This window comes from Hoplias malabaricus, chromosome 11, assembly GCF_029633855.1.
Source record: "Hoplias malabaricus isolate fHopMal1 chromosome 11, fHopMal1.hap1, whole genome shotgun sequence".
NCBI lineage: Eukaryota > Metazoa > Chordata > Actinopteri > Characiformes > Erythrinidae > Hoplias > Hoplias malabaricus.
Window position 1 is genome coordinate 29,541,151 of NC_089810.1, and position 26,222 is coordinate 29,567,372.

Sequence of the window (26,222 nt, forward strand, 5' to 3'; positions counted from 1 at the left end):
ACACTGCAATCTGGATCTAGGGAATGAGAGAAGGAAAAGAGAGGGAAAAGTGACAAGGAGAAAAGAAGAACAAGGGGAATGCAGGGTAGAGTTTTGCTTTCTCCTCATGTCCTTGTGTTGGAGGTAGAATAGGTAGAACATCAGGCCATACTTCAGAACACACATACGGTTTGGGCCTAGGTTACTGTGGGCTGCTGCAGCACTATTCTCATCAGATTTTAATGAAGTCTATTTTTCTTTAGAAGCCGAAAGAATGCACGGCCATGAGCTCCAGCTCTCAGAAGAGGAAATAAAAACCACTCGCTTCCAGGAAGTCTCTGAAAGTGAGCAGTGTTCACAAAAACAAGGAGGAAAATGGGAGAAAGAAATAAGTGACAACATTAAAATAATATCCCCATGAAATTATTGACTGACATAGAGAGCAACTCTAAATATCTATATACTGGTGATATATATATGTACGGTTGAGAGACCGTGAAAGCATGAAAAGGGTGGAAAATGTCTCTATTCCTTCTCCACAGGTGAGAAATATTTACTTATTTTTGCTGTTTCAGATGTATTACTTAACTTTAAGTGGAACTGACACCATCTGCTAGCTTTCCATTAAGGTAAACGCATACAAAACCAAACAGCTTGTAATTCAAACATTGAATAAAAATGTACAGATTTTTTTTTAAATTACATGTTAAATTTCAGCCATTTCTTACAAAAACATACCATTCCACCTTTAAAGATACTGAGCTTCTGAATGGAAACAAAACAAAGGGTTTATTTTGCTGTGAGAACAGCAGTTCTTTAGAATTGTTTCCCTTTAAGGTCACCATTCTCAGTGCCATATGTTGGCGAGAGGTAAAAATGCCCCCCAGTACTATGCTGTGGAGAATGGACCTGTGGGGTAATGGAGCAGCATTCCGTCATTCTGGGATGTGAAGGAATGGATGAACCACATCATTTAGCATTAGTACCTAACTGTGAATGAATACCATTCCAAATCCAACAATTCCAAATTGTTCTAACATTCAGAACAAATTCAGAGTCAAAGCTGTGAATGAGGCAAAAAAGGAACAATTTCCGTATTAATGATCTCCATTTAAGAAGAAGCCCTGGATGAGCAGGTGTCCACAAATTTTCAGTCAATGATGTAGTATATAATAGATGCTGGTGATGTGCATCCAGTCAGAGGAATCATGAAAGATTTCCACTTAAATTATTTTGAACAGAGTAGTGCAGCACTCCGAGTAAACAGAGTTTTTTGGGCTGATTTCCCATAGAGTCTAGGATACACCCTGGTGGAACACCATGAACTGCACACACACACATACACACACACACACACAAAATCATCCACAATACCCTGGAAAAGAAGTTACCGCACACTCTAACTGTTAAGAAATCACATGAGTTCTTTTAAACTATGAATTAAAACCACATGTTTGGAGCTCCACCCATCCCCATAACTGCTGCTGAATCATCCCTCCTAAAACAAAGCAAGGTGACAAAATCTTTCTATGAAATCTAAAACACAGAAAAACACTTGCTTATTGTGTCACTATTGCTTTCACTCTGCATGTCTGGACAGGACACCGGTCATGATGGGAAAAGGCAAGAAGAACAAGGTCATTGCTGGAAGCGATGAAGTGGATCAGCTCAGACTTTACCCAAAACTCCAACAAGTTCTAACCTGTCTTCATTGTTTTTTTTTACAACTTTCTCGCAGTGACGGCAATGAGGTGAATGTCAAATACATAAGGGATTAGGCTCGGCTTAAGTCCAATATTTTAGGTCAATGTTTGGGCCTGGGTTTTAGGCCAGTTTGTGGTTTCCTCAACCACAGAACCATGGAACACAAGTAGCACCATCTAGGGCGTGGATCCTCAATTCCAGGATTAAAATGGCCGGCTGGTACCTTTGCAGGCAGGTGCTTCAGCAGTGGCAACTATCCATAGGTTGCAGGTGATGTCACTATATTTAGCCTCAATTCTGTGTACTTACTAAATACTCAAACACAACTCAAATAAAAACTGTGATGTTAAATTATTTTTTCTTTCTTAGTCCTCATATGGATGTTAAAATAATGAAATATAAGTTCTTTTTTTTTTGAAAAAAAAATATAAGTTTTTTTTTTAAAACAGAGCTCTCTTTGTCAGTCAGTAGAGGAGCTTGGAGCATACGTCCTACATAGTGCACAGATAATAATACTGCAATCAGAGACTAATTAAACACTAATTTGACAGGAAAATGTGAACGTTATAGCTCAGAAAAATAATTTTCCCACATGCAACGCAGTACATGAGTGCAGAAACTGTTAATTTATGACATACACTGTGCCCTACAGAGGGTGTAGAGACATCTGAAATTCAGCCCCTGCTTTACTGCTTTCTCACATTTTTAGATAAGGAGAACTACTTTATTAAACTTTAAGATTAATATTTTAGGCAGGCAAATAAATAAATACACACATCTTCCAAAAATCTGTTACACTCTCAGAGTACAGAGACAGCAGGATCAGATTATTTACCCTGTAAACGGGGGGAGCAGAAAAAAAGAGACAAAAGAAAACGTGGCTTGTGTCTGTAGCCTCTTGCCCACTATGAATAACTCACACAGATTCAGTCTTAAGAGCAGAGAAATACATTGGAGTCTGATGTGCTAACAGTTTTTCATTAGGCTCTATGACAAAAATGCTAATATGCCTAACAGAATATACCTGTCTTTTTCTCCACATTATGCAACACAATGGGATCCTTTACACCCTGACTCAAAGAGGTGGTGGACCTCTGAGTGTTTTGACAGGAGCTGTGTATGAGACACATCTATCCATCATTCCCATCTGTTTACGTTAGTGCTGCTCTCTGAAACAATCAGGTGACTGCAATCCATGGACAGAGTCATAGTAGCTGGCCATTTTAAAATCCGGCCTGGAACCTGGATGCGAGGTCCAGATTTGAAGAGCCATGTTCTAGAGGTCGTAGGGGTTTTATTGCTGAGGGGACAAATGGGCTGTTGGTGGCACTTTGTAATAAATTTACTAAAATAATCATTGACTAAGCAATGGGCTGAATGATTTTGGGAGTTTTTTTTTCCAATATTACAACAGCAAACTAAAGGTCTGAGGTTTTATTTTGGAAAGGGGTAGTCATGGTTGTGATGTGACAGCACATAAAAGTGTTTGGTTGCATTTGATTTGTAGTACTCTACTATAGTCAGTTCTCCAGGTGTGTAGCATTTAGTCAAATAATAAAACCATGAGAAAACTGAATTATGGGGTTTAATAAGACAGCAGGGATATATTGCTCCACTGACCTGAAACTAGCCCCAAGTGCTGTCACATTTTACCTACGAGTGTCAGACTTTCCTTTACAATGAATCAAATATCCACATGTTCAGACTTTGTGCTGCTGGTCAAGCCTTGCTCTGGAATTCAGTTACATGACACTCATCACTTTCACCTGCCTGTTTCCACTCCTGACACACAAAAAACAGCCAACACATACAGAAACCCTGCTGTGCTGTGGGTGCTCACCTCTTCTTCCGGGTGACGATGAGAACATCGTTGAAAAGGAAAAAGTAGACATGTTGCCGTGATGTCTTCTTGGAGAAGATGCCGTTCTTCTCTTCTGAATAAGCTATCAACTCACCCCGCTTCACCATCCAGCGAGAGGACGACACCAGGGGAAACGACTGAGAGAGACAAAGAGAGAGACTATAAATTATAGACAATTGTAGTATTGTATAAACAAAATATCTGTAATATAATATCAATGAGCACCCTACTAAGAAATGAATAAGGTATAATAAACACTGCAGTATGTATTTATTAGTTTATAAGTAGTTATTTTTATTGCTGTCAAAATAAAAATAATGTCTGAAAACAAAGACTCTTTAGACCAGGATTTTTAGCCAGTTTGTGTTAGGGTTTTAGGCCAGCCTTGAGATAAGGGTTTTAGACCAAGGCTTTAGGCCAGCCTTCTGACCAACTATTTGGGTGAAAGTTTTTTGGACAGTCTTTGAGTCAGGATTTTATGTCAGTGTTTATACAAGGGCTTTAGACTCATCCATATGCCAAGATTTTAGGCCAGTCTTTTTATGTCCAAGTTCCTAACCACTGATCCATGGACCACAAGTAGACTGAAAGTGAATCTTTTGCCCTTTTCCTATTAATTTACATTAAAATGTAGAAAGTACTGCAGTGAACAAAGGCTGCGTGGCACTGTTGATTGAATTCTGCTGCTGATTACACATCTTGATTACACAACTACGAGCATGATGGGTTTTTTTTTTTTTTTGGTTGTTTTTCTTGACATCAGAGTGTTCCAGTGGAATGTTTCTGGTCTCAATCAAGTTTCTCTAAATGACTGGAAGCTGAAATAACTTTAAAGTGAGAACGAAGCGTGTACAAAATAAATACGGAAAATAGAAATTATGCATAGGAACAGTTAAGAAACTGAAACCTGGATTCCATTTTCAATTAGTTGGAGCAATGCAAACACAATATTTTGACTACATAAAAAATATAACTTTTCATTGATGTATATTGCTAAAACATCATGCTTTTGCCATGACTCCAACGTCTCTCCAGACACTGTAAAATCATTCAGAATTAATTTAATTAAATTCACAGCTCTGAATTAAATGTTTGAAAAGTAAATTAAACTCTGTGTGTGCACATGTGTGTGTGTGTATGTGTGTAAGGCTGCATCTAAAATGCATCTGTGGTGTAATGGGTTTTGGTGATGTAACAGCTGGAAAGGGCAAAGTCCCCTAAATATTCACAACCCTGAGACAGCTGTTACACACACTTGTGCCAGGGGGAATTTTCCCACACAGCTATGCTCTCACACATTGGCAAGCTAAACACTTGTGCCATGAGATTACATAGTGCACCTGTAGCACTGAGCAAAATCTCTCTCTCTCTCTCTCTCTCATATATGGGGGAAAGAACCCATGGTGAAGATGACTATGGCTACTACTGTTTATACAACAAATGGACACCTACTCATCCAACACTTGAGCAATCAAGGCTGCTAAATGGTAGCTTGTTCCTCTTTACTGCAGAAATACTATCCGTTCATCTGGAAAAGCTTTAACCTAGATACACTAATTCAGCAGAAAGAAGCAAAGAATAGGCTTAATGGGGAAAACTGTACAACTGAAAGGAGGCTCTTGTACCCCGTTGGGCCACCTCTAATCTGGATACAAGCTGAGATACAGTTTGGCATGGAAGCAAACAGGTTTCCATACGATATCCTTTCACACGTTCGCCCAAATATGCTGCAGCTGGGCCTGTAGATCCTGCAAACTCATAGGTTGCTGAAGCTGGCATCACAGCTGGTCCAATAAATGCTTGATTAGCGATAAATCTGGCAACCTGGCAGGCCATAGGGGGTTGAAGTCTCACAGAGACATTCCTTGGAAACCTTTGCTGTGTGTATGGGTGGGGCATTAGCCTCCTGAAAAATGCCATGAGAGCAAATGTGGCCACAGGATGTCCTGCACATATCGCTGAGCTGTCCCTCATGTCACTATAAGAGGTCACAGACTGTCATATGCAATGGCTCCAGGTCATCACAGTAGCTGTGTGTGCGCAGTATATCATTCCAAAGCAAAGACAAATCGACACTCTTACTACGAGGCCTCCATACTTTAACCCGATCATAGTTAACACCTGGATTTGTCACTAAAACATAATGATTCCAGTCCGTATAACTCCATGCCTAAATGAGCAGCCTGCTTCGCCCAGCCCAATGATGTACCCCCTTTAAGCCTGTTAACTAGGCAAAACGTCTTTGAGTACATCATAGAGGCATGTCTTGCAGTCAGATATCTTACCAAGAGATGTACAACAGAAATGTAGCCTCTGAGAACATTTTTTATTGGGCAGAGGGGGAAGCTGTAGTGGCAACCACCTGTGTCTAATCAGAACACACCTGTAATTATTTACATATCTGCTTGAGACATGCCAAGTATCTGATATTTTTATGTTTTTTTTTGTTTGTTTTTTTTTTTTTTTTGTTTTTTTTGGTCAATGAGAGTATTTGAACATTGCTTTGGGTCTTTATAACATGGCATTGAGAATGGTGAGTTAAGACTCGTCTGCAACTGCTTCAGAATCAGAATCCCATGTAATTACCTTTTTTTTTTTTTACAGAGATTATAAGTGGTGTCTAGAAAACTTTGGAAAAGTGTACAATCATATTTGAATACAAAAGCCAAACATTGATCATAGATCAGCTCCTGATCCTGAGAACTCCCTAGGACCACACAGCACAGTTGAACTTGGAGCTCAGCTTTTCCCAGAGGCTTTACTCAGAGGCCAGGGGCTTAACATTTCACCAGTGGCTGGAGTTCATCCAAACGTAATGAAGCAGTGGGATGATGACAAAGTCAACACTCAGCAACTGTGTCAACAATGCAATTCAACCAACTCCTTGTCATCATCTGCTTCTTCATACCCATATCTCCTGACCTTCTCAGATGTTTCTGAGAGATGGGGTATTGAGAAATAAAGGTCAGTTGTTCAGTGGTATTTAGTAATTGGCAGAAATATGCAATGATTATAAGTATTATTTCCCTGTGTGAGGTGGGTTTTTCTTCGTATTAAATGTTATGTGTTTGCCAAAATGCTGTTTGCAAACTCTCTCTGGTTTGTTTATGTTCAGAAGTTCAGCACTGAAGCTGCAACGGTATGCTTGAAGGGAAAAACATTACTGCTATTTGTATGTGGCTGAAATTGAACAGAAACTCATTTGTAACTCGAGTTGTTTAGTTTTGTAGCACTCTCAAGATTCAGTTTTTTTTTGTCATACTCAGATAGAAACAAGCAGTTACACTGTACACTGAAATTCTTACTCTGCACTACCTCCCAGACTACAAGTACAAACAAATACAATATACATGATAAATACTACGTACTAAGCAGAAAGGCACAAATATATATATGTATATATATATATATATATATATATATATATATATATATATATATATATAACTTTTGTGCCTTTCTGCTTAGTACATAGTATTTATAATGTATATTGTATGTGTGTGTGTGTGTGTGTGTGTGTATATACACCTATTCAGTAACACAGTCAACCATTTCCTGAAGTTGCAGATATTCCACCATAAGTAATCCGAAAATAAGGCAATACCCAGCTATGGAGCAGTAAAAGAGCAAATTCCTCATTGGTTCATGCTTTTAAACCTTTGGAGATCTCTTAGTTGTTAAAAATTCCAGATGCCTCTGATGTGAGTGAAAAAGAGAGAAAGCCTAGCCTACTAAACATAGACTTTTTTTTACCCATTTAAAGTATAAACATATTAAATGAGTTTTGAGTGTACAAACAGACTGTAGAGATAGCAAATGGTGAGGAAACATCTTTAGAATTTTATAAATAGTGATGCTTTTTGGTTAAAATCCTGAACATAGCAATATGTTTATTAGCAAAATTGTTCTGATTACAAAATGTAAATACTGTAGTTTTTAAATGATGTCCTTTAAAAGCTGTACTAGTGTTATAAAAAAATTTAAATTGTGATTAAATATTAAGATTGATCGATATATATAATCTATTGTGATAAGAGTTTTGGCCGTATCCAGCTCTTGCGTCATGAGGACAGGATTCCGCCATCAAACATCAGCACATTAAAATGTAAAAATAAATATTTGTTAAGGAATGGTTGGGAATGATGTGGTCAGGTGGCACGGTGGCGCAGCAGGTAGTGTCGCAGTCACACAGCAGGGGGCTGGAGGTTGTGGGTTCGATTCCCTCTCCGGATGACTGTCTTTGAGGAGTTGGTGTGTTCTCCCCTTGTCTGCGTGGGTTTCCTCCGGTTTCCTCCCACACTCCAAAAACACACGTTGGTAAGTGGATTGGCAACTCAAAAGTGTCCGTAGGGGTGTGTGTGTGTTGCCCTGTGAAGGACTGGCGCCCCCTCCAGGGTGTATTCCTGCCTTGCGCTTAATGATTCCAGGTAGGCTCTGGACCCACCGCGACCCTGAACTGGATAACTGGTTACAGATAATGAATGAATGAATAATGTGGTCAGTGCTGGAAAACATTTCTGTGTTGGAGAATGCTGGCATCATTGTAGGAAGATGCTGGAAATAAATATTAGAGTGGCATGTCAGTGTTTGTCGGGATAAAATTTGGTGGGATATTTGCTGTGAAATCATGGATCTGGGTTGGCTTCAGCTTGTCCTGGGAAATGTAGGGCCAGTGTTGGAATCAGGGTTTTCTGTGGAATGTGGGGTCACTGCTGAGGAATCTGGGGTCAGTTTCCTAAGTAATGATGGGTTGACTATTTGGGGAATATTGGGATCTGGGTTAGAGAATGAGGGTTTTTCCTTGGCTTTGAGTTTTCCAGTTGAAAAAAAGTCACACTGATGAAGCTATATCTGATGTAAGACATTAAAACATACACTGCATATGCAATGCTAGTCCTACTTATTTAGCAGCCCTTTATTTGCATGTTCTGTTCCACCTTAAATGGTTGAAATATGTGCATTGGCTGATTAATGCCTTGGTCCAAACCACACCCATCTTCACTTTACCTTCTAGACCACGGAGTGCCCTTCTGATAATGATTAAATATTTTTTATACACTATGTAGTATGTGATTTAGTATAAAGCAGAATCTAAATAGTGGGAATCACAGTGGTTTAAATATTAGCTTTTATTCATGTTAACTACAGTAACAGGACATAAATACCAGGACAATCACTGTGAGATTGGAGAGAGGAGTTATATTTTAATTGTCCCCCGTGAACTCTAAACGTTGAAGCATGCAGACACACTGAAAAAACGTATTATATAAACAATGTTCATTAATCACGCAGTTTACACTGAAGGAGCATGCTATGGTTCTGGTAATGAATTAACAGTTAAATTAAAGATTTTTACATGTTTACTACTTCAGTGCAGTGAGGTAACTTGCCTGGTCACGTCACAGAAGCATAAACCTCTCCCATATGCAGTATAATAAATTACGCATAGTGTTTGTGTTAAAGTATACCCCAAGTGTGTAAAAGGGTTAGACGCACATGTGCACATCACACACTACAACCATTTGCTGCCTTTTGAAATACTTTACGGACCCCAAGAGTTTTTAAATCCTCTTTAGAGGGCCTCTGGGGTGTGTTGGGATAGTTCTAGCTCGTGCCCATCTGGGCCTCCAGCTCCACAGACTGGTCAGGGCTAGGTTAAATACTAGAGGCATTTTTTGGTCACTCTGTACATCTCTGATTGGTCATGGCTGTTCAGAAGCAGCTGTGCATTTGTGAAATTCTTCAACATCCTCTGTTTTCTGTCCACAGTCTCTCTCCCCCTTGTTTCTCCTCTTTAGTTCTTCTGTCTTTCTTCGGCCTCTTTCTGACCACTCTAATCTCCATGGGCTTTAGCTCTGTAGTCTGGATCTATGAAGTACAAATGGTCTAAAGCTCAGCAGACATAATCGCAAAGGCACATGGCTCTGATTTCCAAGCTCTGAGGCTGTAGCTTTCAAAGCTTTTATCAACTGAGCCATATTTTACTCAGAAGTGTGAATTGTGAATTTCAGAATAATCTTCATAAGCCCTTTTTTTAATGCTGGTTAGCTGCTCTCAGGCCTCTCTGGTGGAAAGGATCTCATATTGCATGTATTTTGAAATAAACATCCTTTTGCTGAGTAAAACCTGTTACATTTAGGTGAAATGTTGTACATTTGTCATTGTAGACCAGGGGTCACTGTCTTATCTGGACCTGTAGCTATAACAGATAAACTATTGACAACTATTTATTCTTGAGCAGGGTGTTTATTTAAACTGGTGTAATTTTTCTAACCATTACAGTACAGGTTTAGGAATCCAGAAAACTCACAGAACAATCACAAATGTTGTACACATCATGAGGCTACTCAGCCAAACTGTGCATTATGATGAGTGCTGTGACTCACCTGAATGACACCTACCCACATTCACACACACTAAATAAATAAAAACAGCCCACTGGAGAAGATAAAACACTTTCTTGATGACAGTGTCGTGTACGGTAAAACCTGAAACATTATAAATAAATACACTGATCATCAGTTAAAATATGAGTAGGAGTTCTCGTAATGCCCAACAAAGAGCCTGTTTACAGTTAAAGTCCCACCCTTCAGCAAAGAGGGCGTGAAGGAGTGAGTGAAGGAGGGTGAAGCTAGCGGGCAAAAGCAGTAAAATCCACCGCAACTACAAGACATTTTAGGCACTTTATTTTAATACGTAAATTTTCCAAATCCATTGTTCATTTTACTTTCAATGACAATAGAACATTTTATTCAAAGCACTTGTTATTTAAAATTATTCCGTTTCCTTGTGAAAATTGAAAAACATTCAACTGTAACTGTAATTTGATTTAACATTCAGTTGTTAACTCATAAAATGTTGATTATATCTACTAGGATACATCAGTAAACAGGGTATGGCACAGACCATAATGCCAGTTAGATATACAGACATATAAATGTTTCAGACTTTGGCTTGAGGATCTTTCTCTAATTTTAATCTATTTAAATCTTCTTAATCAACTCACCTAAAATTTAGATTACTACAGTTAAACAGTGGTTTTTGTAGTATAGAGGGTAACACCGCTGTCTAACACAGCAGACTACAGCAGAATTCCCTACACAGGCAGGAAGCCCATTGTACACTAATAAAAATCCTTGGAAACTTGGATCATCATGTCCTAACTGCATGAGCAACATTTTTTAAACAGAGAAAATAGTAGATAAGTGTGTGCTTGTGTATAGTTTTAGATAAAAGTTTATATTTTTATGACAGTTTGTTTATTTGAACTCAACAGTCTCTAATAACTTGTGGGGTACATTGCTGATTATACGAATGTCTGGTTCTCACTCACTTACCTTAATCTTAAATTCCAGCTGAGAGTTGATAGTGTACATCATCTCAGTCCGCTCCATTTTCCGTGCGCCCTCATTACATTTCCGTACCAGCTGCACACACACAGACACATACACATAAAATCACAATAAAAAATGTGAATGCCACCACTGCTTTAAAAAGAACACTAGATAAAATGTAGTATTTTAGCTCCTGGGCTCCCCCTACAACGGCAGAGTGTAATTCACATTTGCAGCCAAGAGTAGAAATGACAGGGGCTTAATTCTCTATCGAAGCCTGTTTCTGCCACATAAAATAATACAAAAAAGACACCAATTTTTATTTTTCATTAATATGCAATTTGCTATCTCAATATTTTGAGGTACTAAGTCAATATATTGTGATACTATTTCATTATTTTGAGATAATATGTCAATAAATTGAGATAGGATCTCATTATTTTGAGATACTAAGTCAATATATTGAGATTGTATACTATCTCAATATATTGACTTATTATCTAAAATAATGAGATCCCGTCTCAAAATAATGAGGTAGTATCTCAAAATATTGACTTAGTATCTCAAAATAATGAGTTAATATCTCAATATATTGACTTGGTATCTCAAAATGATGAGATAGTATCTCGAAATATTGAGATAGCAAATTGCATATTAATGAAAAAATAATAATTGGTGCCTTTTTTTTATTATCTTATGTGGCGGAAACAGGCTTCCATAATTCTCCCTATTACAGGTTAGTGAAGCATTTATTTTGAAGTTTAACTTAAAAATACCACCTAATGTTCCTTAAAATCCCATGCAGTCAGTAAGTAATGTAATAGCCAGTGCAGTGTTCACCTTGCTGACACAGTGAAGAGCTTTTGTGCATTCCTCATACAGGGGAGAGTCTTTGGGTGTCTTCTGGCAAATGGTCTACAAAAAAAATTAAAAATTAAAAAAATAAGAAAAATAAAAACACAATTATCTAAAGTACATGGTTTGGCTTTAGATATTAAAAAAATAAGTACATTAAAAAAATACTATACAGAATACAGACATTAACACAACTTAATCCAACTGTGCTTTTCATAGCATGGTTTATTATAATGAACACAGTACACTCAATACCTGGAGATTTCAAATGATGCCAAAACACTTACTAAACCATTAACTAGAATTGATAAACTGATATGAAACAGCTAAAAATAGCTTTTCTGTGCTTGAATCTTCCAAAACACATCACTGTTATTGCACGTAGCAAAAAGAAAGAAGGAAGAAGAAAATCCACACCAAACTTTCTCAGGCTCTAAATGTTGTGTTTGTTCCATTCTACTTTTCCCCAAAGTCGAAAAACCATGACAAAACTCAGGGGATGTGGGAAGAGTGAAAGACAAGAACAGAAAAGAGAAAGAGAGAGAGAGAGAGAGAGAGAGAAAGAAAGAGAAAGAGAGAAAGAGATATGACACCAAGGGCTGAGAATGGGACCTTTTGTGTGGTTTCTTTAATGCGCTACCACTCCCTCTTTTCAATCAGCTGTCGCTTTATATACAGACTTCCATGTGGAGGACAATGAGAAGGAGAAGAGTAGGGGAAAACTCATGAGTAAGAAAGAAAGGAAAAAAAAACATACTATATAATCTACTTTCAAAGACTGAACAATAAACACTTACAACGACAATATGCTTAAAGCTGTAAGCATTTATCTAGTGTGACAATTAAGGCCAATAAGATTCATTGCAAAAAGCAGTCAAGGAACATGATCTGACTGATATAATGTACTGACTGGAAAATGGAAATAAGCCTAACTAACTGAGTAACTCAGTAACTAACTGAGAGGGAAGAAAGAATAACAGAGAAAAGGGGAGACCTAATTAAGTAAAAACCATGGGTTATGTAAGTGCTAGTCCTCCAGGTCTCCACAATGGAGCCAGAGGGACACCACTGGCTTTATCCAACAACTGGAGGTAGAAATGAAGTGCTGAGAAGGGACAGTGTCTATATATGTGTATATATCCTAATAAGTGAATTCAGCTAATTTAATGTGCACCCACTGCTGACACAAGTTGTTTGTAATTCTCTGTAAAACAGCACTGATCAATAGAAAGAGGATGCTTGGAAGTGTGACCTAGAGGGATATTAAACTCCGCCCCACCTCCACCTATGTAGTGCATAGACAGGAAAACATTGTTGTTACTCACATCAATGAGCAGAGGGAGCCGTGTGACTCTCTGCATGGGCAAGATTAGGAAAGAGCACATGGGCAGGTTCCTGCAGTCAGGGTGGGCTTCAATTCGGCTCAGGACCTCTTTAAAGGAGGGACTCTTGCTTCTGTGGAGGATATGTGGGGGAGGGAAAGATAAATTATGAAGAGAGAGAGAGTAAATGAAAAAAAAATGGGAAGATCTCCAGATCTTTACTGTCTGGACTCATATTAACATGAGTGATGAAAAGAAGTCAAACTCATCTATTTTACTGGATAGGACAAGAAAGTCTTTCACAGGAAACTGCATCATTGTGCAGAAAGTCATTGGAAATATTTCTGTTTTTTTGTCATAAACTGGAGTCTAAAACAGAGCTGGATACAATTCCCTTATTATAGACTATAAGGGAGCTTGTTGCTTAAAGGAACACTACATAGTACTTTCCCTTTAAATCACAGTTTCAAAATCATTATGATGATTCACTGACCTGTAATAGAGACTCTGCCATTGCTACTCTGGGCTCAGTATTGCAGAAACTACACTATGGAACCTTTGGAGGAGGGTAGAAAATCACCCCCTTTTCCCCAATGAGTTCAGTAAAGTGCTGTAAAAAATGAATTACAGTATGTGGGAGCCCCAGGAGCAAACGATTCATATCTAGTATTCCTTTAAATGAATCAACAACTGATGGTTGCTAAATTTGAAGCACTTCATGGCTCACTCAGCTGTTTATACATTCACTGACTGTTTTATTATAGCACAAGGGCCTCTATTTCTCGCTCATAATATTTAAGGCCTACTCCACAGGGGTGTGCTCTGGTATTAGTGACACATTGTGTCCTTAATTTTTGAAGTGTGCCACATTCTCTATTGTAATTTACTCTTTGGATTACGTATGTACATTATTTAACTGATGTATTGTGTGCTCCTTTTGTTTAGTAGATGAATAAAAACAGAAGAGAGGGGAAAGTGTGCTCTCTGCAAAAAAAAAAGCCAGAGTTGAAGAACCGAAAGGTCAAAGATCAGATATCACAGATGATTAACAGATCTTTTTGTTATCTGCCATGAAAGGAGATGAAGGTTTTTATAAGTGATGTGTGTGTGTGTGTGTGTGTGTGTGTGTGTGTGTGTGTGTGTGTGTGTTTGTAAAAAAACTAGCTCTATACTCACAGTAGTCTCTGAAGTGTTCTCTGCTGATACACTTCATTAGAGCAGTATGTCACGTAGGGTTCAAAATTCGCCTGGGCGTGTCTGACCACAATGTCGCTGATGTCGTCAATTACAATATTCTGCTGATGTCTGTCTTCCAGTTCTTTAAAGAACCTACAGAGAGAGGAAGAGGTAGGAGATAAGCAAGAGTGAGATAAAAAGGTCTGAACTGAGCTGAACTGATCAAACAAACCCTAATCAATTTTAACTGAACTTAAGTGAATGAACCCAGCTCAGTTCAACTCAACAGAAACAAACAAAGCAAATCTGAATTAGGGGTTGGCGATAAAAATAATATCATGACACTTCAGGGTATTTTTGGTGATATGACAAACACTTTATTAATTTCAAGAACATACTATTGCAACAACTATATAAGTTTTATTTTAGTACAAATGTAACCGTTTCAAACATTCTGTAGAGAGGAGAAAAAAACTGTAAACATTTGGTTATTTTGTAAAACAACAGTAACTTATAGTACTGTGGATTAGAGATCACTGTCTTTTTGTGACATTTTTTACTTTCCTTGTACTCATCTGGATGCTTCTGTGTGAAATGGTAAAACAGATTAGTTGAGGTTCACTCTTATGCTCTTGGCGATTCCCCCTTTTCCCTTTTTCAATGCAGAGCCACCTTCCACCATATTTGTTGCTGTGTCTAAAAGACGCCAAAAATGTAAGGCTATTCCCAATGGTGTTTTAGGGCTTTGTCAGGTCTGTCGTAATATTCTTCGACTATTCGAAAATTCAATGGGTGAGGAGTGGGATGTTTTGTTTGGTTTCATTCAGAAAATCTGCATCCGACTCCCACTTTAAAATCCCAATCTCCAGGCTGTGCTGCGGCTCACAGCATGGCTCTGCCAGCTACGTTCGCTAGACCCTGCAAACACTCTGCCACTATAAGGTACAGTGTTTACATGAGGTAACAAGAGCTTCGTGGAGGTGCTATAATTTCAGGTACGAAGTTGAAAAAGTTTCTTCAGCACGTTTTGTTGTGAGCATCCACTTGTACAAGGACTTATATATTGACTAGCCTGAATACAGGTGGAGTGGGGGTGTCCGATGATCAGAAGGCTTATTTTTTTTTTAAATTGCTGGAGAGCCAGAATACAGGAGCAGTGCTATATATTGATAGCCTACATTTAGCCAAAAATTTATATCCGAATCTCAAAAATAAAAAACAAAATACACTTTAAAATTATGGTCCTTCAAGGGTGCTTTAGTAAAGAAAATGTTTTTATACAAAACCCTGAACACTTAAAATAACCATTTGCATAATTTAAGGTTCTTTGCCCAGGTAAAGATTTCTTTAGATTGACTACAGATACACGTGTGTGTACAGTTGGTCATATTTAGCAACTTTTAGAAAAGGGTTCTGTATGGCACCATAAATGGTTCTTCTACCATAAGAAGCTTGAAGTTGTAACTATAGAAGAAAGCTTTTTGGTGCAATATTGAACCCTTGAGCAGATTTTCAATGAATACGGAAATATATTTGAAGGAGTTCAAAATGCAAAGAACCATTTAATCTTGTAAAGAGCTCTAATTTTTCATGGTTCTATATAGAAGCATTGTTTTTACTAAAGAGCCATTGAAGAACCATCATTTTTAGAGCATACCCAGTGAAAGGGAGGGAAGGGGAGGAGTGGAATAGAGTAGAGTGGAGTGGACTGGAGAGAGGTCACACTGATACACATACAAACACTAACACACACAAAGACAGGAAGCTATTGTAACACCTCCTTCCCTGTCATACGGTCACCTTGTAAAACAGGATGTCTCCAAGTCCCTAAAGCGACCCAACATCACACATCACTTTCCTCTTGATCTATACCACACACAGGCATGCACGTACATACAAACAACGCACAAGAAAAACACACACACACACACCCTATGAGTTTAATCTAATCCTAAACATAACTTTTAAAAAAAAAAAGCATGTTTGGTCCCTATTCAATTTTTATTTTAAAGTTGTATTTGCAGCTGAAAGTGTAGATGTGAAGCACCTCATAACTTACTAACTCCCATGTTACAACATGCTCCACAGGGAGACAGTATTCAGTGACACTGTGTCCTTTGTCTTCTGAAGACCACCAAAAAAAAAAAAAAACACTTCTAATGATGCTAGTGTTTTTATATATTTTCAACAGTATGATTTACTGTTGTAGGACTAAGTGTGCACACAAACACGCACACTGTGTAAGGTGCTTCCGAAGCGGACACACATCTGTATGGGTTTATGACCCTTTTGTGGGTTATTCCAGTGCTTCTTCAGAGGAAACCAGAGCGGACCCATCTGTGGAACAACCTGCTATGACCTCCGGTTTTGCCACTCCAATGTAGACCCCCAGCTTGGCTGACCCAAGGGGGCTATTTCTGGAGGTGATGATGTCAGTGAAGTAGAAGTACGGGATATCCCTCAGCTGTCTCAAAAATGGTGTTCCAGATTCAACACGGTTACTGAAGAACACCAAAGTTTACTGCAGGATATATGCTGGATACAAAAAAAAAAAAATAATAATAATAATAATATTTAGAATTTTTGCATCATTCTGCTGTTCATATGGATTATTCCCGTAAGCAGTTGCACTTAATTTTAGCTCTAAGCATGGTTTGTTATTCTGTGTAGTTATTTTATTAAATGTAATTTTTATATTTTCCTTTTTTCTTTATTCCATCCTAGAGATTATTAGACAGGTGAATAAATGAGCGGTAAACTGAGGTTAGTGATATATTTGAATAACCACAGCAAGGTCTGTTTCAAAATTCCATGAGGTACAGCACTGTAGTGAATTATATTGCTGTGAAAATATGCAAATCTAAATTCCAAACTGAATATGGTACTGTGTCATGGAAACAATTCAAGGCTAATTCTACCTTCTAATATAGTTCTGTGGGTAAAGATCAGCGACCTGAACTTATAAATACACGTGTGTATATTTATGGGTGTTTTGGACACAACAGGCTGATAGATGGCATGCTGGGTATTAACAGCTATGGTATGTGAGTGCCATTGAAATGCCATGAATGTTCAATGCAAAGGGCACACACTGCCATAATGGCCTTATATGGAATGAATGAATGAATGAATAAATGAATGTTGAAAGACCACACTGACCCTTCTGTCACAGATTATTCGATACCATTCACACATCATTAGACAGTGACATCACCCCTGCAGTCTGATTTGATGACATCACAACCAGGCTCAGAGAGGGAGAGGGTGGAATGAGAAATGCCGAAAAGGTGAAAGAAAGAGAAAAACACGAAATGGCAGGATTACACAGAAAGAGAAAGAAAAGGGCAGAAAAAAGATAAAGACAGGTGGGGTGATGAATAAGGGAATGAGAGAAGTGTATATTCTTCTCTCTATTAATATATGAGAGAGAGAGAGAGAGAGAGAGAGAGAGAGAGAGAGAGAGAGAGATCAAAACTTGCAATGGACTCCTGATTATCCTGCAACTGAAGGAACACAAAACTACTGTCCAAAACATGTACTACAGAGTTTCTACCACCCACAAGCTTCACATCACAAACTGAGCCAAATCTCTCTCTCTCACACACACACACATACACACACACACACACATACACACACACACACACATACACACACACACACACACACACACACACACACACACGGCTGAGTAATTATAATATATTTAACAACATACTTGCGCAGCGCATTCAATTCAAAAAGAGACAAGAATATAAATAAGAATGAATACGCCACAAAGGACACCAATTGACAAAAAATGCAAACACACACACGAGGTATCTGGAAGGACTGGTCCATCTAGCAGCCAGCTCGGCAAAGACACGGACAGCCAGCCAGACAATGGGACTGAAAGCTATTAGGAGTAAACAAGCTGTTATTGTGAGCCATTTAGTTTTGGAACAGCAGAAGAGTGGAGGCGAAATTTCATCATTCAGTCCACAAGCCAGAGAAACACACACACAAACACACATCGAACAGGGTGTGGGTTAAATTTCAGCCAGGATATGCAGGAGCACAAAACACAAACGCGCACCACACACACATACACACACACAGAGACTTGTTTACACACTCCTTTACTGTACTTATAAACCATAGTTAATCCTCAATATATTAACTAACATGAAACTTGCATTTACATATTAGAATCGATCCTTCCTTTACAGGTGTGGACCCAATATCCCTCCATTGTTGTCCTTAAATAAAAGCAGCATTAGACCCCCTGGGGAACTGGGAGAATCATTCTCTCCATCCCTCTCTCTGAATCTCATTCTTTTCAGGAATTTCCTGCACACCCTATTGCACATATTCTTAGGTACATGGTCAAAGTGATTTAAACAGCTGTTAGACATGTGGATGCTCCAAATCGCTTCAAGTTCTTCTGTCATCATCAGAAATCCACAAATCTGACTCCAACTTCCCCACTGCTTTTCTCGGGTAAAAGCCAGGGTTTAGGTAACGTCTCTGACTAACAATGTCCTGCCATGTAGCACAGGGCCTCCATTTCTTATTGAGATGCATCTCATTCAGTTTTTATTGCTTACAAACTGAAAGAGCCATAAACATCCATGACTCAACTCAGGCTGTCCTCAGGTTTTATAGCCTATGCTAGCATAATAATATCTCTTAGTCCCCTTCCATTCTTATATTATTACTGCAATCATCGGTTGGCCCCAAAGTTTGGCTATTCGTCTGTTGGGCAGGATTTTAATTTTAAGGTTTTTAATGTTTTTTTGTGTGTTTAAATGATGGCAAGTTTTTTCCTGCTGAACTTCAAAGTGATTATTTTAGAGTGTGGCTACAGAGTCGTCCTGATGAGCATGACCTGTATCTATTTATGTTTGTTGAAATGTGCAGAACCATGTAAAAGTAGACGCAGGAACGGGAACCAAGCCAAAAACCAATTCCATGTTGCTGGAAAATCCATCCCCCACCCTGCCAATCACATTGTGTGTTCAGGGCCAACCGTAAAATAAAATGGGATACCTTAAGGTATTAAATCAAAGTGACAATGTGTAAATAACTACAGGCGAGGCAATCCCATCCAGTACCAGCAAAAAATACAAAGTAAACAACACCAAAAAAAAAAAACACCACGATAATATATGACAACATTTACATAAAAATGATTCAACCATGCAGAGGATTAGACTGCTTAAAAATGAAAAACAGGCCAACTGAGAACACCTAGTTAAAATACTATTTTACTATCCATCTTAACATATCTTCATTTTTTGTACTACATCATTTAAAACATTCCATGATGTATGGACCACTAGAAATGCTCTACAGTGTCTTGGAATAAAACTTTTTAAAACTGAATTCCATTGAAATTTAAGAAGGTTTTTCTTTTCCTATATGGGTACTATTTTAAAGATGGGTTTTTCTTTGAACACTGACTTTTCTTTTGACATTTTTAAAATATAAAGTCTCCATACACCACCTTCAGAAACATTTTGTGACTCCTAATATATAACAGTCCTTTCGTCCTCTGTATGGTGTTCATATGGTTTTACTGGAATAGGGCGGTGTGCCGGATTCCTGAGTGTTGCATTAAAAATATACAGAATCTCAGTAAAGCTTAAAGAGCTCTGAGAAAGTTTCTGTGTCCCCAGATGCAAATTCTCAAACTTTATGATTCACAAACTGAACGCCTTGGACTGTAGATCTTGTGAATATCAATTTCTGATAGAAGTCTAGAATGAGACTGAGCATGTGTGGTTGTTGCGTCAACCTGCTGGCATCTGCTGAGAGAACAGTTGTGAGGAAAAAGTCAAACCTCACTTTAAAAATGATTTCAGTTTACAGCAACATCGCACACACACACACACCCATATTATATATATATATATATATATATATATATATATATACACGTGTATATACATACACACACACACACACACACCAAGACAGTACATTTGGACCTGTACTGAAGCTCTGAAACACATCAGATGTGTCTGATAAAATTGACAGGTATCATCATCAGACATGAAATGGTTACAAGTTTAAAAGTAAAATGCCTGATGGTGAGTGTTACTGGTTCAAATAAAATTTAACACAGTTTGAAAAGTTTTTGAAATGAAAAATTACAGCCTCAATCAAAGTCAGGAATTCTCCCAGTGGCCGTTGTGATGTGCCACATGCAAGGGTTTTTTTTTTGTTTGTTTGTTTGTTTTTTTCAGGCAAAACATGGTGTACTTACAGAGCCACGGTGTAGTGCCCAATCTCACCTCCACATCCTGATTTCACACCCCAAGGACCCTTAGAATTATTTGAGGTAAAAGAAGGATGAGGAGGTGATAATGGACACCACACCACACCCATGAAGCCTGAGGAATAAAGTAATGGGTTATAACTGATACTAATTCTTTTGTAGAAATATGCTGTTGTAGTCATTTTCATTTCTTTTTTAATGGCCAACAAGATGTTGCATGCAAAAAATGAGAAAGCATTCTAGCGAGAATTACAAACTTGATGCATGACCCACCCTAAATGGTGCAGTGCTCCATCCTGCCCTAAAGGTGACATTCACAATGAAATGTTAAAGTGGTTTTTAATTTTAAAGAGGATGTTTCCTCACCATTTGCTAGCTCTCCTGTCTGTTTGCATGCTTGAAACTGGTCTAATATGTCTACTTCCCCCACAATCATAGATGTCCCCTTTAAATATAGGGAGCAAAATGGATAGAGAGATAGACTTAGAGAGAGAGCAATGAACAAATGAACATTGCACTGAACCAGTAGGAACTAGCACATGATCACTGAAGTGGATATAATGTTCCTGAACATACAGAAAGGTATTTGTGTTTACCAAAGATATCTGAAGACACACACACACACACACACACCCCTTCAGGCATTCTGGTGTCACATGTGTACGCCTGGCACAACATTTCGAGATCTGTCCCAATCATTTCATATAATCTAAATCTAAAATGGGATTCCACACACTGCAACATATCTGCCGCAGGGTAAAAAATAAATGTGCTTGTGCAATGGCAGTGAGGCTGTCAGAGACTGGCATAGGAAAAACGTCTTTAAGGCAGACTCTTCTTTTCCATCCAAAAACCTGTTTAACTGGTGCTTATCAAAATGAGGTGATTTATCCTTTTTTCCTATGAAACAGGAACCAGTTTTCAGAGATGAAGCAATTAACTTAGCTAGTTAATTAAATTAAATTAGACTAGCATAATTTTCTTGTCATTCCAAAACAAGTTTGGCCAGTTTAGTCGACGAAAACTACATTTATTTTAGCCTTATTTTTAAAAAAATATTTTAATCAGGTATTTAAATAATTATTTTTTTTTTGTATTATTTAGAGCCGTTATTTGATACTTGCTTTCATTAACAATAGTTTAAATGTTATGCTACATTTAAAGGAACTAATACCCCCAAGTAACATTTTACATTGATTTAACATTAACATTTTAAGTTCAGTGTGAGTTGCAAACCAAGAGTGAGTCAATTCCAAGAGTTTAAAACCTGTGAACCACTGGCCAACTTTTGACACAAGTGACTCCCAGACACTCAAAGAATCAATTCTTTGGGCGTCGACTCCTCTTCACTAATCTGTCCGGCCAAGATCATCTCCCTGACAACAGTAGACAGACAGAGCATTTTCCTTAACATTATATTTCCTTACAAATTTCTCTTTCAAAATAAAAAATAACCAATCATTTATCAGTCTTTCACATTTTGGTTTAGTTTTCATTTGTTGATGAAAAATGAGAAATAATTCTCATTTTGAAATTATTTTTTTTTAATTAGTTCTCATCCAGGTTTCATTGTGAAAAATAGGTCATCAGCCAATATTTCATAGTTGTTTTATATCATAGTTGTTTTGATTTAAGAGAACTATACCACAGTTCCAACCCGGCAATGTGATTGGCTGAGAAAGGTGACCTGCCACATACACAAGAAAGCAGGGGTGTGGCTGGTAGGTCTTGCAACAAGCAACAGCACATGGAAATGCACTTTCGTCATAGGATGGGAGTCAGATGGTAGTTTATAAGAAGGAAATATCTGGAATAATGCAGGTCACCATGTTTACCTATAAAAGCTCTTGAATACTTCAGCAATGGAAAACAGCAGATGATCCTTGGGCTTGAAGCCCACTGGGTTCCTGTCTGTAGTCAGAACATTTTCACGCTATTTTCAGCCCCCTCAGTTAATGAGAACCAGCTCAGAATGTAAGAATGTTCCCGCTTTTAAGGGTCATGTGATTTCCAGGAAAGAGCTGTCATTTCCCAACACACACATACACACAGAGCCGAGCCAGTGACAGAATATTGTCTCCCCAAAAATACAATATAAACACTGTCTTCTTCCACAGGGGTCAATTCATCAGAACATTCAGTCAGTCACATTCAGTGTGTGTGTGTGTGCCCACAACTGCATAACATTTGATCCAAAAACATGTTGAAAGCAGCATATTCATTAATATTGTTATCTTATCTTTTTTGCCTGATATTTACTAATAAGAGAAGGCAAACTGTGTCACACAGGCTATGTCTGTATGCTGCTGCTACATCTGTATTTGAATGAATTACAATTAGAACGATACAGGACCCCATTTTAAAGCTCAATATTTCATTATATTTAAGACAACTGCTATTTTTTATAATAATTAACAATTTTAGGATAACGATTTGGAAAGACGGGTCAATACAAAATATTGGTCAATACATCTGTTACTTCAGGATGCATACAAGCACACAGGCAGGCTTGCAAGCCTGTGCTGTCACATACACACATCTGGAGAATGAATAAACACAACCAGTAGCAAAAGCTTATCTAACCACGAGGTCATGACCAGACAGTAAAAACACACGAGAACATGATCTGGTTAAATGATTCCCCTTTAATCAGTGACCTGCATACAAGCAGAGAGCTGTCCTTTGGTCACACTGATCCTCGGTCAGTACAGTCCAGTCACACTGATCTCAGATCAGGACAGTCCACACACTGATCTAGGATCAGCACAGTCCAGACACACTGGTATCAGAACATTACAGTCCAGTCAGACAGTCTGACCTACACAGTCAGCACAGTCCACATACTGATCTCAGATCAGCACATTCCAGACACACTGTTCTCAAATTTCATTCATCTCAGATCAGCACAGTCCAGACACACTGATCTCAAATCAGCACAGTCCCCATTATAAAACCTTTATGTAATTCACTAGCAGGATTTCTCAGTTAGACGAAGGTCAAACATCAGGCATATTCCTATTGTCACTGGGCGGCTTACATTATCCAGCTAAATTGGGAAACCCTGCTCTGCTGGCCATATGCCATTCCATTCCAGCGTATGATAGTTGCCCAAACCCCAAACTTCACTCAAGTATTGCTAAAAGTTACACAAACTCTGTTTAAACTATTTGAGGCCTGCTGACATTCAACTGCCCTGAACTAATTCAAGCAGGGATGGCAGGCTTTAGTCATGACAAAACCCTAGTGCAGATCTCAGGGTGTATGGACGTGTGTCTCTTTCCATCTATTGTCTATCTCAGGTTTTCATCAGTCAGCACTTTACTGGGTTATAAACTTACCTCACACAGTGAACTTTAGTCAGATATTCAGTACCCATGATGCCTTACAACTGACCTCAATTGTCTTCTCACAAATTGTAGTGAAAATGTTATTGACAATAATAAGAGTACATCAATAATAATAATAATAATAATGTTTCTAGGAACAAGACAAATACAACAAACAACAGAACAGTACTGTATTCCATTCTGAACTCAACTATAGCCCTGAGCTCTATCCTAAAACCCACCTTCCATGGCGTACAGCACTGTACCCTTTCCTGAAGAAGATTATAGACACAAACCAGACCTCCAGCTCTAACTTAAACAAGCTGAATATCCCCCAGTGAAAAAAGAAAAAAAATAAACACAGAAGAGATGAAAAGAATGTACAAAAACTGCACCAGGCAATGTACAAGATTAACAGATGATACAAAAAAACCTTTAGATAATAAAAGACAAATGTCCAAATAAACTTACTTTCTTGGGCGTAGATAAAATATAAGAAAAATTTTTAATGCAAGAAATAACAGTGTGTTTCTTTTTCTATTGTTGCTAACTATGTTCCACAAGAAGTGTGTGATTCATTCACATGTAACTGCTTATCCAGTCTAGAACCTACACGAAAACACTGGGCACAAGATGGGTACACCGACTGGACACACAGACACCATAAAGTAGCCAATCCACCGACTGATTTGTGTTTTTCGACAGACAGACACACAGAAAAAAGACAGAAAGAAAGTTTAAAAAATGTACAAATAAAATAAAGAAACCAGTGCCTTTTGCCTCCTGAACTCTGCAGCGAGAACATTCATTACAACAAAAGACAAAATAAAAGAGGTTTTTGTGTCTCAGATAGTGCCAACAGGTGACATTTCATCTTCAGGTTCACGTCAGCAAAGTGTCTTTTGTGATGGAGAACAACTACAAACACTACAGTTCACCCTTCAGCTACACACACTTCCTGCATCAGACAAAGCCTTTATCCAACAGAGAAGAAAGCACCCAAACACGAATTACACACAGGGGCAAACAACCTAGAGGCCAAGAGTGGCGTGGTTAACCGCAGAGATTATTTACAGTTTACTCTGAAGATCACAGAGGTGGAGGAGCCAAAGAGACACATAAAAACTGAAAAGCCTAGAAAGTGTCTGCTTCTATTCCCCCAAATACAACTGATAAGATTTTTGCTTCAAAACCACATTAGCCAATACAAAACACACCACACAATCTCCTTATCCTCTTCAAATACAAAACCTGGAGAACTTTCAAAGACCTGGCTACAGTTCTCACACATACACACCCAGTCTCACTGGATTTACAAACCTAATTCTCATGAATTAGATGATAATGTACAGAGCACACATCTTTCCTCTGATTTTGGCTTTGAAACTAGATCAGAAACAACGGTCTGTTAACAACAAAGATGCTCCACACACTTAAAGGCAAATTCAGACTGGATTAAAGAAGCTTTCCTTTCCTCTTTTGTTTGACTTCAACCTTAGACTCAAATAAGTCAATGATGTAGCCAATGAAATGAAGACACTGCCCATCTATTTATTCATCCATCCATTTATCTGCAGGTCAAATTCTAAATACAGGATACAAATGGAACAGAGGAGAGTAGATTAATAATAATATATTTTATTTGAAAAGGCACCTTTCAAGACACCCATCAATCGATAGAGCATCAATCCACAGCTTCCAGAACAAGACACAGCTGCTAGTGAAGGGGTCTTATTGGATCATCAAGAAAACATTGAAGAAAACAACCATAAAATGACTTAAGAAAGCACAGAAAACACATCTGTCATCAGCCCAGTCTTTGCACTGCTTCTCTGGAGAAAGAGCTCTTACTTTGTACTGGTCTCACAGACATCCACAATGTTGGAGAAGAGGTGGTGGTGGTCCGTCTTGGTCATGGTCTCGCTGAGTTCTGGAGAGTTCTTGAAAAGTCGGATGAGAATCATGAGGCTGTGGAGGTAGCTGTGCTCTGATGAAATCACCTCAAATATCGTCTAACAAAAAAATAAGACTAGGGTTAGGCTCAGTTTGTGTCTGTAGATGTTGGAACATTGCTGAGAGTATTTCATGACATGAGAAGAGCATTAGTAAGGTCAGGTTGATTATTCCAGACTCTCCAGCTTCCATATTTTTCATACCGTCATATCATCTCAAAATATTAACATGGTATACGGTAATTACTGTGGGTGGAGGTGTACTCTAGGGCTGCAAGAGTCTCATCTCTGTGATCACAAATTCGAGTTGAGGGTTTGGGCATGGTGCAGTTCAGCTCAGCACAGCCTGACAGTGCACACTAACACATGTTGATGATAAAAGCCTGTTTCTGAGAGAGCTAATTTCAGCTTCTGGTGCTGGAGAAACAGAAATGTTCAAAAATAAGCAAAATAA

At 38.3% G+C, this 26,222-nt stretch overlaps 1 protein-coding gene across 2 annotated transcripts in view; it reads right to left on the reverse strand.

The window, feature by feature from the left end:
• LOC136710137 (rho guanine nucleotide exchange factor 26-like) overlaps window positions 1-26,222 on the reverse strand; it is a 59,878-nt gene that overhangs the window by 17,729 nt on the left and 15,927 nt on the right. The window contains exons 7-12 of one of the 2 annotated variants that reach the window (XM_066685791.1): window positions 25,668-25,828; window positions 14,232-14,384; window positions 13,059-13,188; window positions 11,719-11,793; window positions 10,882-10,971; window positions 3,524-3,681 (exon numbers count right to left, since the gene is read on the reverse strand). In XM_066685791.1, coding sequence (XP_066541888.1) covers window positions 3,524-3,681; window positions 10,882-10,971; window positions 11,719-11,793; window positions 13,059-13,188; window positions 14,232-14,384; window positions 25,668-25,828 — 767 coding nt within the window. Of the gene's footprint in view, window positions 1-3,523; window positions 3,682-10,428; window positions 10,708-10,881; window positions 10,972-11,718; window positions 11,794-13,058; window positions 13,189-14,231; window positions 14,385-25,667; window positions 25,829-26,222 lie in introns of those variants that run through there. The other variant, XM_066685792.1, reaches the window with a different exon arrangement.